This window comes from Sylvia atricapilla, chromosome Z (genome assembly GCF_009819655.1).
Source record: "Sylvia atricapilla isolate bSylAtr1 chromosome Z, bSylAtr1.pri, whole genome shotgun sequence".
Lineage (NCBI taxonomy): Eukaryota > Metazoa > Chordata > Aves > Passeriformes > Sylviidae > Sylvia > Sylvia atricapilla.
Genome location: NC_089174.1, coordinates 25,588,545 through 25,605,015, shown reverse-complemented (window position 1 = coordinate 25,605,015; position 16,471 = coordinate 25,588,545). Strand labels below are relative to the sequence as shown.

Below are 16,471 nucleotides of genomic sequence, written 5' to 3'. Positions count from 1 at the left end.
AGCCTTTGACAGTCTATGGAGTTTGCTGATGTCATATTTCCTAAATGACACAACACAGGATCTGCATGGCACACTGCTACAACATTTGCTTTACAAGTGTACGTTTCACAGGAAGCCCGTGGTTAATTTACCAAAGACTTACAGGCATACATTTCCAAAAAGGGAAAAATAAAACTGTTACATATCCATACAAATCAAAATTTACAGAATCATGGCAGCCAGCCAGCAAAACTACTCCAGGTCTGCTTCCCCCATCTGTTTGGCCTGTTAGCTGAAAGAAAATAAAATCAAATTGCTCCTTCTGTAACTAATTCTCAGAACTCCCAAAACAACCCAACTTCCATTATACAATTTCAATAACTCAGAATGCCTTACAACAATAAATAAACCTTGTTAGCACTGTGTAACGGAGACTCAGTAACTCAGAAAGGGGTACTGAGACAAGGAGCATTCCCACCTCTCCAGCATTAAAAGGTGCCATGCCAAGCCACTACTGCTGATCACAGAAGTGACCTCTTGACCCTTCCAGCAATGGGTGCTCTCCAGCAGACCAACGCGGCCAAATCTTGGTGTAGTGAATGTTACACCCTCCTGTACATCAGCTCCTGCCCTCTGCTTGAGGCTATGGACCTTGAAACAGGGAAGGTACAAATGAACGTGTGTCAGACCCGTGGTCACCTGCAGTCAGAGCATTAATGTAAATGAAACTGGTGCTGGCTCAGGCAGGCCTGTGAACTTGCCGGCACTGGGAGCACGCACAATCCTCGCGGCTGCCTGTGCTAAATGGGAGGCAACGCACACAGATCAACTGGCTGAACAGCTGAGGTCAACAAAGCCTTCAGCTATTTGTATGCTGGAGCCCTGACAAGTGACTTTCATTTTATGGCAATGTACCATGTCAGAATCATTACTTTTTCCTTTTAATCTTTAATTTATAAATTAAAAAGCCATCATAAAAACTTGCACAGCTTTTTTTCTGTCTACCACTGGAATAGTACACAGTAATTAATATACTACAGGTTTCTACTTCACAGATTAAAAAATAATTTGACTAGGAGCACTTTCAACAGCTGCCCATAAATCAGCCCACTCTCAAGAGTTCAACTCAAGAGTTATTGTGTCTATTGTGCATCTTAAGGTTCAAAGACAGATTATTCATGCATTCATTCATAGCCAAGAATGTATCCCAGCAATGAAATTTACCCTTCAAAGCCGACCCAAGCGTAACCACTGGATTGACTAAATAATTTAATTGCTCAATGATGTGCTATATCCCTTTGCTGAAGATTGTCATTTTGGTGAATTGAGCTACTTTTAAACCAGTGGTATATTAATGGCACATAGTTGAAAAGTGTAAGCAGCTGCTGCCCACCAACAATGCTGAACTGAATAACAGGAATACAAACAAATCTCCTGGTGCAAAGTTAGCTTTTTTTGCAATACTTAAAAATTGTAGTGTTACAAAATTACTTCTGTGAAAGAAACAGGCAGAAAATAGATGAAAGCAAAGCTGTTATTTACAGAGAGGCTCTAATAGCTGAGTAATGTTGCCAGTGCAAGAACATTAGTTCTGTCACCTCCTTTTCATACCCCACAATTTATTTTCCATTCTGCTTAAAAGGGTTTCTGCCACTAGATGCAATGATGAAAAGAACAGCCACTGTTCGCCTCTCATATTACAAAATCAAGAGTGCTGGAATAACTTCTCCTCACCTGTTAGGGTAAGCTATCTGGCGCAGCTAATTCAGTCAACATTCCAGCCCTCTCCTAGCCACATTAAGCCAATGCATCTAGATTGAAGATTAAGGGGGAAGGAGACAATTACATTGTGTGTTACTGCCAAAGATGCAAAGACTCTAAATCTCCTTGAAGCTGAAAACAAATTAGCAGCTTTGCCTGCATCAAGCTGTCTGTCCAAATGGAAGTTTCTTTTCACAACTGCATTACTAACTATGCTTCCCAAAGATAACGCTTTGGGGATACAAAAACATATTCTCTAAGTTATTTCCTGTCACTTGCTTGTCTAGACCAACAGAATCATTTGTAATGCAAACACCACCCTACTGCCTTGAAGCAAAACCAAGTACAGATTTACCCCTGCCCCTCAAGAGTCCCTCTTCCCCCTCACTTGTACTAATTTCATGTGCCACTTGTGTAGGCAGAATCAAAGTAAAAAGAAATGGCATTAGCCTAGCCATTCCTATTTCATATGAAAATGCATCAGTTAATAAATCTGGACCTCTGTGCTGCCTTTAATTTTTGTCCAAGGGAGACACTGACTGTCAGTTCTTGCAGAAGAACCTCCAGTGAGTATCACGAAATAAATTACGTAAATGTCATACGACTTCATCCCCATTGTCAACAGAAAGGTGTTTGCAGGGGAGGTGCAGTCACTCAAAACTCATCTCAAGTCAGCTGGCACATGCAGCTTCCCTGTTCAGCAAGTGGCAGTGCCTTGGTAGAACAGCACTGTGGCTGAGGCCCACAGAACTTTAGGTGCTGAAATAAGGAAAGTTCAAGAAGCCAGTCTGTCCAGCTTTTGGGATACAAACACACCAAAACAAAGGGGGAAAAAAAAATCTACAAGACTGCTTTCAAACAGGATGTGCACACTGGCCAAAGAAAGCCCAAGTGCTGTGGAGATCTCTACAGCAACACTTCCACCACCAACACTGCTGCCACCTTTTCTCCCAGCCCTGAAGTATGTTTGGACATCTACCCAGATAAATCTGTTTTTAACCAACCTTGATCATGCAGTTTAATGAAAAATAAACTTCTGTGTAATTATGTTTCAGGTCTTTCACTCCCATCTTAAGTAGTCCACACCCTGAAAGAAATGGGGGCCACATGGGGTTTGCAAAAAATTGATGAAGTTGAAAAATCTCAGAAATAGTAAGGAGTAGATTATTTTTCCACTTAAGAGTCACATGTGCTTAAAAATCTTGAATTTTAAATGTTTATAAGACTATCATGGAATATTTTTTCTTTCATTCACACAATACCAGAAAAATGAAAGACTTTTTCAAATGTGAGCAGCTATGTGGAGATGCCATTCTCTCTCTCTTCGGCATTCAGTAAAAACAATCTGACCTTCATTAACATAATCAACATTAATAGCATCTATTGGCCTTCCTCCTGGTTGCATCACATCTAAATAAAGGTATCAGGCTGGAAGTTGCTGGAACCTGGGAGTGGTAGCCTTTTTTTTTTTTTTTCCTCCACAAAACACACAGTCTTAACTTTAAGGACCTTCAGAAAATTCTCTGCTTATATAGAGAATAACTATGACGTAAGCTTCTTTTTAAAATCTGTAATACACTAGAAGTCATAGTCTGCTAAAAGCTTCTCTCTTCCCGAAGGAAACTGCTCCTTTAGTGAAACCTGAGACTCTTCTTACTCTTTCTAAATCCCAGCTAGAGTGGGTCACATAGCCTCAGGGCTTTCAAAGATCCACAAAAGCCAGCTCAATATGAATGCAAGGTTAAGAAGTACAGGTTCGGTCAATGCAGGGGAAAGTAAACAGGCAGTAAAACATAATTACTTGCTTCAACCTATTTAAATGAAGAAGTTTTAAGTGACGAGAAAAAAAACCCAACCGCTGGATTAACTGAAAATTGATTTAGAACCGCCCCCGCTTGAAACTGATTTTCCACAACACTTATCCTCAGTGTTAGGGACTGGCTACAGAATTGCCATCTCCTGACAACTAATGTCAGTTCCATTTTATTAATGAAGCTCGTTATGCTATTAGCTAAATTACTACAGAAATAGGAAATACCTGATGTGCCTCTAGCACTCAAACAGAAACAACAAAATTCAAACAAAACAAAATCACTTAAATACACAAAGTACTGACCCAAGTGAATGCCTAGTAAACATCCCAAATGAATTTAGCTGACATCTTAAAACAAGGGAAAAAGAAAAAAAAATAGGGGAAAAGAAGGTGTTTAAGGCTTTTCTTAAATACTCTTCTTTATTCTAATTAAATCTTTAACAAGGATGGTGAAAAATCTGCCCTTAAAAATTAATTCTACAGCCTTTTATTTCCATAGGTATATCCCCATTAAATTCCATTATGCTTTAAATTTACAACTAGTAAACACAAAAGAGTGCTAATTTTGATGGATGTGTAAGTTTTGATTTAGTTGATAGCCCTTAAATAAAGCAAAAAACCAACAACAACAACAAAAAAAAAAACAGCCCAAACCAACCAACCAACCAAAAACCCACAAAAAAACCACCCCAAAACCCCAAACTAAAGCAAAGTGCTCTAATATTGGCCTTTTGTTTTTCATCCCAGATGTTTCTGGGGGGTTTTATTACCCTAAATTTTGTGGCACTTGGGGATATAAAACTGATGAACTTCAATTGTGCTTTCCACTGCAACACTAGCTTTTGTAAACCAAGACCCACTTTTTCAGACTAAATCAAGAAAGCTATTTCCCTTGAGCTTCTCTTTTTTTATATATATTCTTTTTCTTCTCCCTCAACCTCTATATTTTCAACCTCTGTTTCCTGCCTCCCTCTTTTAGAACAAAAACATAAGCAGTAATCTTTTATTAACCCTGAGGGTCAAAGGCCTCTTCACTGTTTTAAATTTTTAATTGAGTTTTTCCTTCTTCTTTTTGGATTGCTACTTGGCACCAAAAATTCCAGATTAGTAGCCAGTTACTACTACATCAGCAGCAACTCAAAGAATTACAGATATGCCTCAGGATACCAAAAATAAAAGTGTCTACTATTTCTTTAAAAAATGAAAAGCTGCTTGTTAGGCCAGCCACTGATCTTATACTGGAATGTTAGTTCCTATGCCAAAAGCAATTTTTCATTATGGAGTCTCTAACAGTGAAAAAATTGATTATTTTTTAATTTATATTAATCTACATTAGTAAAAACATACAGTCTCATCAACAGAGAGAACCTCTCATTTACCACTGCACAAGATTGATACTGATTGGGAGTGTAGCAAAACTGGAATACAACAGCTTGTCCTAACTATTTAAACTATGAACAAAATTAATAGTGACCATCTTTAAATAGAGAACATCTTTAAATAAGTGGATTAATTCCTGAAGCACACCAACTAAAGATGCCCTTTCAGTTGTGCTTTCATTCCCTACTCCAATGGTATTTATTTAGTCAGGAAACGCTTGGATGCACACACACTTCATCAGCAGTCATCTCTCTCCTGCTATCTACAAATCTAAACATCACATGTTGCAAGTATTTTGTACTGGAACAGTCTCATTTCTAAGCAATCTGCTGCTACTGAGATTTTGCTTTTGAGCAATAAAACTGTTGCTTTTCTTGAAGCAACTCCTTCAGTGTTCATAACCTCACTGCTTGAGCAGGCTCAGTTTCACGTTCAAATAGCTCCAAGCAAATGTTTCAAATCTCAATTATCCTTTTTATAGGCACCCTCCCTGCCCCCATATGCTTGTTTGTAAAACTTTCTATGTATGTACAAGCAGTGCAGGCAGTCTTCCTCTGTAGGAGTCTGGCAATATGCAGAGTTTTATGTAAGCGCTGTCTGGAATTTGTTAAGTTTTTTTTCATTCTCTGCTTTGGGTTATACCAAGAGAATTAGACCCAGATTCTCACTCAGTTGGAAAATGTGGCCAGGTCCCTTTAGATAAGCTGCCTGTTGGTACCCAAGGTAAATAAGACACTTCTGATGTTTTTGGTCAGTTATTGTGACTGCATTGTGGCTACACTTTGCTTAGCATTACATCAGTATAGTAAGAGTGAACCAACAAGAGAAGCGCTAGGCATTAAAGAAATCACACATTTCTCCATGCAACAGAGGCGTACAGCCTCTCTATACAAATCTGTAGTACTAGCACTGGCTAGACCCTGTGGAGGAATGCTAATATTTAAATAACTAATTTAACATTTAACAGCACAAATTTCCTAGGTGCTTTTCTTCGAGTGTTGGTCTCCAGTCCTCAAAAATCTAAAGCAATGGTATTGGGAAGAAAAGGAAAGCTTGATGAGCTAGCTTAACTTCTCTGCTGCACTTAGCCTGGAAATTAACAATGGTTCTGCTTTCACCTCATTTTTTCTTTTCCTTTTACAGATCTTCACTAATCTGTGGTGCTTTACATCAGCTAGACAAACAGCTTCAAACTTAAATTTATGTTTATATGAGTGACTAATTGAAATTTTTTGGAAAAGGAGCTCTTTGCAACAGAATCAAAATTAAAACCCAAGAAAATCAAAATACCTCCCATTTCCCTTCCTCTGCAAGCAGGGACCATCCATAACCTATTCTGATTTCTGCTTCACTAATGTTTATACTGACATGATTTATGTACTGTTTGCTGAGAACAAAGAGCCTGCAAAGGTTTGGTTATTGTGACCCAGCTGATACAGGGCAACTCACTGAGGCCACATCACAACCATGTGCACCTGGTTCACAGAGTCAGTCCCAACAGTTTAAAACCGATTTAGGGGCTTCTGTAGATACTCTTAAATTACTACTTGCTTCATTTGTTTTAGATGAAAACGGTATAAAACAGGCTACAAGTAGTAGGCACTCCTTGGCTCTAACACTGGCCAGCACTCTATGTTTCAAGGAAATTCACAAGAAACAGTGCATAAGATACTTAGAGGGCAAGCCAGAATTTATGTCCCTAAACCAGTGCATACTCTGCTAAGGTCAGGCAAACAGTTGAGATGATCAAAATGACCCCTTCAGACAAGACAAACCTTGGTTTAACTACAGCTAAATCCATCGTGTAGTATGAATCCTACAACTCTTAAAACTTGTTTCAGAGAGTCTGTGTACATCCCAGAATCCTTCTGTAAAGTAGGTAGAGCTCCCACAAACCACAAACATTTTTATGCAAGACTGTGGCTTTCCATTGTGAGATGCAGAGTATATCTCTTCTGCTACAAATTTCTGGGTAACACATAGTATGTGTCAGACTCCACGTGCCTGAGATAATACAACAAGACAGCTGAAGTCTATAAAAAAAAATCACATATTTAATGTTTGCTTAAATCCACTGATTTACTTTGTCTTAAATCCACTGATTTACTGTGTCTGGCATCATATACAGTAGAAAGAGCAAAAATTAAACATAGTATGTAAAATATAAATACATGTAAAGGCTTTTTCTTGACAGATGGAATTTTGATAGTGGGTGATGTTCCTACTGGGTCAGCAGATGACCCATGCAGCAGGAGAAAACAGCTGGGTTTTAGGTGAACTGTTAATGTAGCTAGCCAAACAACCCTATTATCTCCACAAACCACTCCTCTGTAACATGGACATAATAAATCCTGATTTTTGAGCAATAGTTATCTTCATGCTTTTGTCATATAAATACACAATTCTGAACTAAATGTGGTTAACATTACCCAACCCCTGTACCCAGGAAGTCAATGGTCTACATCACACAGAACTATAAATGCACCCAGTCTAAAAGCAAGTCTGTTTTTTACAACTGTATCACTTGGTTTAATAAAGCAACTGCCTCTCTCAATAAACTTTGCTTGACCTCAAGATAACAGTACGATTTAACGTGTTTCTTTAAATTTCCATGAATTGTTGCAATGTTATTTGATAAAAATCTCTAATTTCTAAATTTGTTTCCTTAGTTATTTGACATGGCTTTCACCATTTCAAGTTTCATTGTTTCATCATGTCTCTGTATTTTTGAAAGTAAGAAAATGTGGTTGTTAATCCACAAAAATTGCTAACAGGAATAACAGGCAGCCAGATTACTCATTCTTCTAATTCTATTTCTGTTGACACATACACACTGTTACTTACACACACATGTACAAACACCTACCTAACCAAAGTTTTTTTAAAACAGGCTGTTCTTTTAAAGTAGTCTTTAGAAAACTAAGACCACATAGTAAGGCAGAGAGGAATCCACATTAGTTCTGTGCAACAAGATAACGTTTTCAAAGCAAACTATGCATATTAGTTGCAGAAGCAGCAGGCTAGAAAACCCCATACAGAATAAATTCCAGCCTGCCTCTTTATCATCTTGGTCTTCTCCTCTCTACTAAATTTCTCTAAAAATTCTGCAAAATAGTCAGAACTGATGATATGATAAATTTGGAATACCCTAGAAATGATCACATCAGGTTTCTGAGATGCAACAGATTTCTATTTCTTCCATTTGGCAACCACTCTCAAGTTATAAAGACCAACAAGCTAACCCCGATTAAAAAATACAACTCATTTCCCCATTATTTGTTACTGAATAACAGTACCTGATCTGCACAACAAGGAAGAACATCACCACACGTAGACGGCTTGTTCTGCACACAAAGGCAGCAAGGGCTGACTCCTACGCAGTTTTAAGGAAAAGGAGACATCAGAACTAATGGCTCCCACCTAAAGGCAGACTCTACTACTAGATGCAGAACCAAAACCAGGACGTGACCCAGGGCAACTGTGTGTGAGAATCAGAACAAAACCGCAAGCTCTAAGCAATTTAGAAAGTTGGTTGGTGGTTTCTCTTTTTTTCTGGGTCATTTTTATTTCCTCCAGGCAGTAAGAAACAATGCTCGCTTAGAAATTGTTTTCCCAGAAGATAATCACACAATTTAGCAAGTACCTGATTCAAGATAAAGTTTTTTTTTCTCAGTATAGCCATAGAGACTTTTAGCAGCTGTTTCCCAGAACGTCAGAATAACCAACCAAACCAGAATACACACTCCAGTAAACACTACCAAGCTGCTTTCCGTGAAGGATTTTTACTCCAGATAGCTTTTGGTGTCAAATATCCACATCAGCTGCCAGTTTCAGGTTGACTTGCCCACATAATTATTTTCTCTTTCCCACAGGGTAGCCTCAGATAGTCCCTTCAGTGCTCTGTTTCACAGCCATTACCACCACTTTGGACGCTAACAAGTTATATCCAAACAAGATTGTTATGCAGATGACAATGCCTATGGCATACATACTCAGCAATTAAACACTGCACAGCTTAGTGAAGCAACTGAGAAATGCCCATGTGATAACCAGCAGTCTCAGCCAGTCCTAGGAGTAACCACCTGTGGTTAGTTACCACCTCCTGTAATTAAACTAAAGCACAGACTTAAGATGCCAGCTCCCCTCTACACCTCTAAAGATCAAAGCACTCTAGGAAAAATGGTCTGATTTAGTAAATCAAATCAACTAAATAGAGTGGTGTAGAAGTAATGAAAAGAGCTGTAACAACGCCCTTTTTGATCACTCAGAATTTTGTCGGAAATACAGTGTTGCTTTCTTCCCTTGCCCCCCACCCTTGGAGTGATAATCTTAAAAATATGACTCATAAGCCTGAACATCATCCTTTTTCTGACCTCAAAGAAAAAATGCAACAGAATGTGACAACTTGCTGAACATACATAACAGAAAACAGGTTATTTCAGATACCTCCATAAACAGGAATTCTCAGTATTACACCTTCTCTTTTATAATGCATGTATTACATTTATGCTAATAATAAGTTCTGCATAAACTATTTGATTTTATGTTCTTCCACTCAGTTTACTATTCTTGTAATAACTGTGATTCTTTCTGTATTTGCATTCCCACAACTAGTTGCTGCAGCACACTAAGGCTGCTCAGCAGCACATTTGGTTCCTGTGAGTATGCAGCCAGCCTACAAGCCTATCCTTATCACCTCACAACTCATTTTACAGAGTGGCTAAACTAGATACAAGATAATTCAAATACCTTAAAACACAAGCCAGGATTACAAATTTTCATACTTTCCTTAGCTTCTTTGAACAGTTTTATGTTAAGAAGCTATGGGACAGCCAGAGAAACAACAGTTGTCATGTGTATTTTTATAAAATTCTGGAAAGCAATAAAGGGAGTGAACACTAAGGAAACACATGAAAAGCACAATTTGTATGTCATCATGAACATCAAGATGGTTTTAGATGTGCCTAGTTACAAAGGCTTTGCTTAGAGTAAACTGGATTTACACCAGTTTAGGAAAGGTTGTGTTCTGCCCTAAAGTCAAAATCAGAACTCAAGAAAATGGGTGTCTGATAATACATTTTTTGCTATTAAAAGTAAAAAGAAGAGCCATCTGTACGCTGTTTCCTAGAATGTAGTAGAAACGGCTCCATGCTTCTATATAGCTGCTTTCACAAACATGTCATAAAGTTTGAAAACACTTAAATATATATTTATATGCATATTCCAAACATCAAAACTTAATTAAACTGCAAAACTTAGGAACTAATGAACTAATTTTTCTTAATACAGAGTTGTTTGTGGGCTCTGGGATAAAGCAGTCAAACTTGTACTATTTTCTTCAGTCAGCAGGGTCTGAAACACTCAAACACAAAGAGCATGGTACAAACCACACAATATGATGTCATATCAACTATCTTCAGTTTCTTAATCTACAGTCTTGCTATATTCCTAGAGTATTATAGAATCCCATTTTATCTGTATTTCTAGTCACTCATAGCTGTAGTGTTCCCAAAGAGCGTTTGTAAACGAAACAGGCACACTCTTAACAGTTTCACTCAAACATGCCAATCACTGAATTGTTTCAGAAAACTGTTTTAGACAAACTAGGAAAAGGCTAAGGGAGTTAAATTTCCATCAACTAACAAGAGTTTTTAAACCATTAGAGTGCTGAGATAGTGGTAAATGGAATGTCACCCTGACCAGAATGCACTTTTTTTAATACTTCATTTCTGGTGCCAAACTTTTCACAAGGAAGGCCTCTTAAATTCAGTGGGGGTCAGAAGTTTAGTTTATTCAGCAAGAATAACACTGTTAACAGCTACTGCTCTTTCATGTCAACACAGTTAACACCCACACATTCCAACTCTGGTTAATACAGGCCAGCCAAGAAAGATTGGAGTTGCTAAGGGCAGTCATCTCTGCAGGGATATTTTAAAACAGAATTTATACTGTGCTTTAAAAACAATCTAAAAGGATCAATCTACCTTATGAATCTGCTGTAGACATACACAGAGAGAAAGATGGATGGATGAAAGCATACAAAAGCAAGTAAATCTGACTCCCTCTATTGATTTTTGGAGGACAGTGTAGAGCACATGGTGAGGTCTTATATATCACTGCAAAGGATGAAATGCCATTGTGCATACAGTCTGAAGCATGTCAGGATTTATCATGAAGAGATGCACTGCTGTATTCTGTCATTATATCATTTTGTAAATAATCTTGTTTTCACTGTTGAGGGAGGTAGATCACTAAAAATTAAATAATCCTCAAAAGAAATGTAAAAACTATCACAGGAATATTTTCACACAGCTATAAATGAAAACATCTGCTATTATTAAACGAAAAATTGCAGAAGGTTAGTGTACACATGCAGGATTTTTAGCAGGAGAAAGCTGGTATTTTAATAATGAGCTTTTGAAATCCAAAATGGAAAAATCTGCATATCACAGCATAATCATGTTCCTACTTACTTTGTTCTAAATCATAGCAAATCAATGTTTAGTGTTCCCCAAAGCTCTCCTCCTACTTGGACAAATGTCTTCAAAGGATATTAAAGAAATCAATCTGGTTTTGATAGCTCTTCTTCACCACATGGAACACTTTCCTTCAAGGCTGAAAGCTTTCCTTTTAAAGCATATTTTAGATAACCAAAATGCAAATATAATCATATCAAACTGAATTTTTTGCAGGATCTCTGGGGCCTCTATTGTTATGTAATGGTGACATTTCTTATAAGCTGAAATATTCATTTTTCTAAGTTTTCATCTAAATTACTCATATAGCCACTCCCATCACACAAACACCCCCTAAAAATGTACATTTAAATAGCATATTTATGCTATTCTATTAGCAATTCTTCATATGCTTTTCTTAATCCAGAGAGAGGAAACAATTCTATTATTAGCTGGTGTTACAAGGTAGGTCATTTGGAAAACACAGTTGCCTTAAATAATAGAAAGACCTGCCGTTTGTTTTTAAAATAAAAGCTCACTAGCTGAGCTGTAAAGCTGTGACTGTCATAGTATATGAAGGTGTCCCAACAGATTAGCAAGCCTTTAGCCAGCACCCAGGCAGATACAGCATAGACCACCTTGTCAACACATTCAGAGACAAACCTAATGGAAGAAAGCAATTTACCTTCTTCAGTTTCATGCCACACAATTCCTTCCAAGTTCACGCTGGTCCCAGGCTCACAGGGTCCAAGGCATTCAGGCTCTGTTACTACTCCAACCTCGCAGGTATTTACACCCACTGAACGTGTCCGTACCAAAAGCTGCTCGACTGGTGCCGCAATATTGGATGAAGACGGGGAAAAGTAGGAAGGCAGCATCTGAGGTGTGATACTGCTGGAAATCGGAGGTGGAGGTGCAGGCACTGTAAACAGGGGATCAACCTGAAAACAACAGACACACTTACTATAACGGTGCTGTGAGAGTTAAAAAAAGCAAACCAAACAAAAACAAAATAAACCAAAACAAAAATAAAATAAAATACATAAATAAAATCTTTTAAACGTAATAGAAAGCCCAGTTTGCCAAAACTGCATTTCTTTATGCAGGGATTTGGTGTATCACAGGTAATTTCAGTCTTAGGACTTCAAAATTTTTTACATTAGCCCAAATGCTGCATATGAAAAATCAGATACAAAAATATCTATCATACATGCTAAATAAGGCAACTTGCTAAGTTTTTACTAGACTATTCCCAGTTGTCATAAACTGCTAGTATGAAACAATAATAAGTTTTGAAAACAAAGATGAAATTTACTTTTTCTTGGCACTGACAGAATGGATTTGTGAATGGAAATTAATTTTGTGAACTGGGAACTTAATTTTCTATTTAAAGAAAAACATTCATAAAGACAAAGACACAAATGCTATTCTTTAATGTTTATCAGAGAGAAATTAATAGTTGAAACAATTCTAATATCTATATGGCAGCAAATAGTCTCTTGTCATCCAAGCATTTAAAACACATTAGGATAACACACCTAATACCCTACAGATAGCATTTAGATCTTTCTACTTGGAATAACAGAGAGGACTTTTATAAGAATTGAGCCAAACCATCTAATTTCTCAGGGTTTCCAAAATACATGTTTAGAAGAATACATCTCGCCAGGCAATCAGTCTGAACACAAGACAATTCACTGTACATCATCTAGGTTTTGCTCAAACGTATCTTAGCATAAATCAAAGTTAATTCTGCCTTCTTGTAAAGCAAAATGGGTATACAAAGAAAAGGACAGGCTAAAAGGTATTATATATGCATCATAGCTAAGGACACTTTTCATAATGAGAAAACAAAATGACAAATTAGGAAGCACTTTTTAAAAATTGTAACAATGTTACCATTGGCCTTTGTAACAATTCTAATATTTTAAGCATTATGCATAGATGCAAACTGAAAGCCAAGGCCTTTAATAATGCGTGCAAAGACTTATGTATGCTAAATATTTTGCAATAATTTTGTAAAAATGTTTTGCATAATCTTTGTATGACCAGCCTGGATTCTGATCTCAATTACATTAGAACTAAGCAGGAGAGAGGAAGGATTTATAACCACAATCTTTTCCAAAGTATTCCTCATTTAAAGGGGATTGTTTTTATTGAGAATAAAATATTCAGGTTAGAGGTAAGTAAAAACACAAACCAACCCAATAAACCAAATAAAAAACCAGAACAAACAAATAAAACAACAAAAAACCACAACCAACCACAAAAACACCCATAACACCAAAACCAAAGCAAAACATAAATACTGAAGGCATCCCGAAGGAGTAAAAATATCCTAATACCACCAAAATTCTACTGGTTAAAGCAGAGTTCCTGTGGCATAGAACAATGTACCCAAGCAATGATGTCTTTATTCTGCTCTTTATGCCAACAGAGTTGCACAGTTAAAGCACAGGCAGAAAGCTTTGCAGAGCAGACGTGAATGCACACAGGCAACTCAAATACCAAGTGACCCCCAGCAGCAGCTGTTACTTGCAGTATTCTATGGCACACATCACACAAAACCATAACAGTGTATGCTGTGCGTGGGGAGACACTGGCTCCCTGCTCTGCAGCTCCTGCTGCCTGGTGCCAAGTGGAGGCACACGGTTGGATGGCACAGAGCCCCGCTCCCAGGCACTGGTTGTGTAATGGTGCTCTGTCAGGGAAATGGGGTCAGCGTGTTCCCCAGGCATAACTTAGGAGTTCTTAACACACCTTACTTCAAACTAGAAGAGAATCAGGGTCAGTAACTGGTAGGTAAATGGAGCCTAGCACTTTGGAAAAGCTAACCCACATCCCATTATAAATCAAAAAAATGCTGATGAACACCTTGTTTTATAGTTTACATGGTGTTCTATAAAGCCGTGCAAAAGCTCCTACTACATATGCAACACCATTCTTCCATAACACAGACTCATCACAAAACCAGAGTGTTCTGGGTTGAGCTGCCTCCTATCCCATATATCCATCCCATATCTTGGATATGTTGTTATGTCTCGCAGCTGAATCCCGCCCTCTTGGGCGGGAGCCTGCAGGTTTTTTTTCTTTTTTTCCTTCTTGGCTGTTTCGGCTCTTGCTTTTGCTAGCCCGGCTGCTTTTGCCTTCGCTTCGCTTCGCTCTGCTCTCCGGCTGCCCCCGCCGCCGTTTTTCTTCCCCCCCGCTGCTTCTGTTTGTTTTTTTTTTTCCCTCCTTCCTTCTTCCCTCCCGCAAGGTTTGAACCGGCTCCGGACCTGACCTGACCTGAGAAGCTGGAGAAGTCCCGGGCCAGAGAGAGACGCGTCAGCACCCTCCTCATCACAGTAACCCGTCTTTTCCCACTATTCGGTGTTGGGGAGTGTATTTTTGTCAATAAACCGGTTTTTCCACTTTTCCTCCGAGGTATTTTCCTTCCCGAACCCAGGGCTGGGGGGGGAAGGGGTGGTGGAGGTTTGGTTTAGGGGATTCCTTTTGGAGGTTCTTCCCTAATTTACTCCAAACCAGGACACAGAGCAAGAAAGATCCCAAGTGTTTTCTGTGATATACTAAACTAGCCAATGTTTTAAATGAATGTAGGCTGAATTGACACATGTGTTTTCCGTTTTTGAGTAGTATAAACAGTGAGGGAGAGCTAACAAAAGCATGGATCTGACAGTGTATCCTATTAAGTTCTTAGTTACAAATATTTGTGCTCAGTTCTACTTTATTTAGACCTGCTAATAAATGTTCATGTTTTCCACTAGAAACATTCACTCAGGACAAGGCCAAATAGGGACGCTTGCACTAAATAGGGCTGTTTCTCTGTGAATTAAAACACTAAACCTTTGGCTGAGAAATAAGTGGATACTTAGTGTCACTGAGTACATGTTCACTGCACAAATATGACCTTAGTCACAAGAAAAATATATACTAAGCTTAAACATTGCTCCAGATTTTCATGTTTTAAAATTATCCCATCTTGTCTGATAATCGTAACAGCACTGCAAAGTGGTGGTTCTTAGAGATCACTGTGGTGACACAATTGCTTTCATGAATTCTCCGAAGGGCACTGATTTAAGCTATTAGAGGCAACGGAGAGGCAGGAAGGCTGCCATCTCCAGTGGAAAAAAAAAGGCACATAAGACTAACATCTGGTGGTGGCAGTCTGTCAAACTGAGAAAAGTTAATGTCAAGAACAGATGCTCTGCAGTTTCTCACTGTTATTTTTTCATTATTATTGCCAGGTGTTGGCGCATACTGAGCAGTAGCCTTGCTGTTTATCACACAAGAGATTCCAATAAGAGATTGAAAATCTGAATCTGAAGAAGGTTATTTACATAGACGCTCTTTAGACACACAATCAAAGGAATACAAAAAGACAGAAATACTCAAGCAATATTTTCTGCACCTAATTCCAAGAGCTTTTGAAAGCTGATTGGTGACAAAGGCTACAGAGCTGCAGTGTTATTCATGGCAGTTTTCCACTGCCACGTGTTTGACCCCATCAGGGAGCTATGATGCTTAGTAGCAGAGAGCTCACAGAAAATGAAGACCGCCTGCCAAGCAGTGTAGTCACTGCTACATGGAGCAATCCTTTATCTGAACATATACCAAAAAAGAGTCTGCTTTGGTGGCTGCATAACATTCATCAGAAGGAGGAAGCACACATGGAAGACAAAGGAAATATTATACCAACAAGAAACAGGCAAGACTTTCTAATTAGCAAGGTGGCCATTCAGTTTCTCAGGCACTTCACATGCTGGAATCAAGTTCTGTGTAAGAAAATTCACCTTCCTGATTTAATTAAGGTGTGTCTTTGAAGATATATCTCAACAATAACATAGTCGACCTAAGACCAAAGTAGGTCATACACTATAGTGTCATCAACCAGGTGATTTTGAAATGTACATGCCAAAAGCCATTTAATCCATCTACTAACACAGCCAGGAGAAAAGCAAAGGAGCAGGTTTTAGGCTAAGTATAAGCTCTTCCCATAAAGGACCACTTTTTAAATGGAGAAAAAAAGAAAAATCTACTGTAAGCATTCCCAGTGGGAATGTCTGCCCTAACAGAAAGAATGTGA

At 38.3% G+C, this 16,471-nt stretch overlaps 1 protein-coding gene across 1 annotated transcript in view; it reads right to left on the bottom strand.

Moving 5' to 3' along the window:
- Positions 1–16,471, bottom strand: part of ZNF608 (zinc finger protein 608) — a 79,088-nt gene that overhangs the window by 30,889 nt on the left and 31,728 nt on the right. Inside the window, exon 3 of the mRNA XM_066339919.1 lies at positions 12,074–12,329. Within this exon, the coding sequence (XP_066196016.1) occupies positions 12,074–12,329 (256 nt within the window). The remainder of the gene's footprint in view (positions 1–12,073; positions 12,330–16,471) is intronic.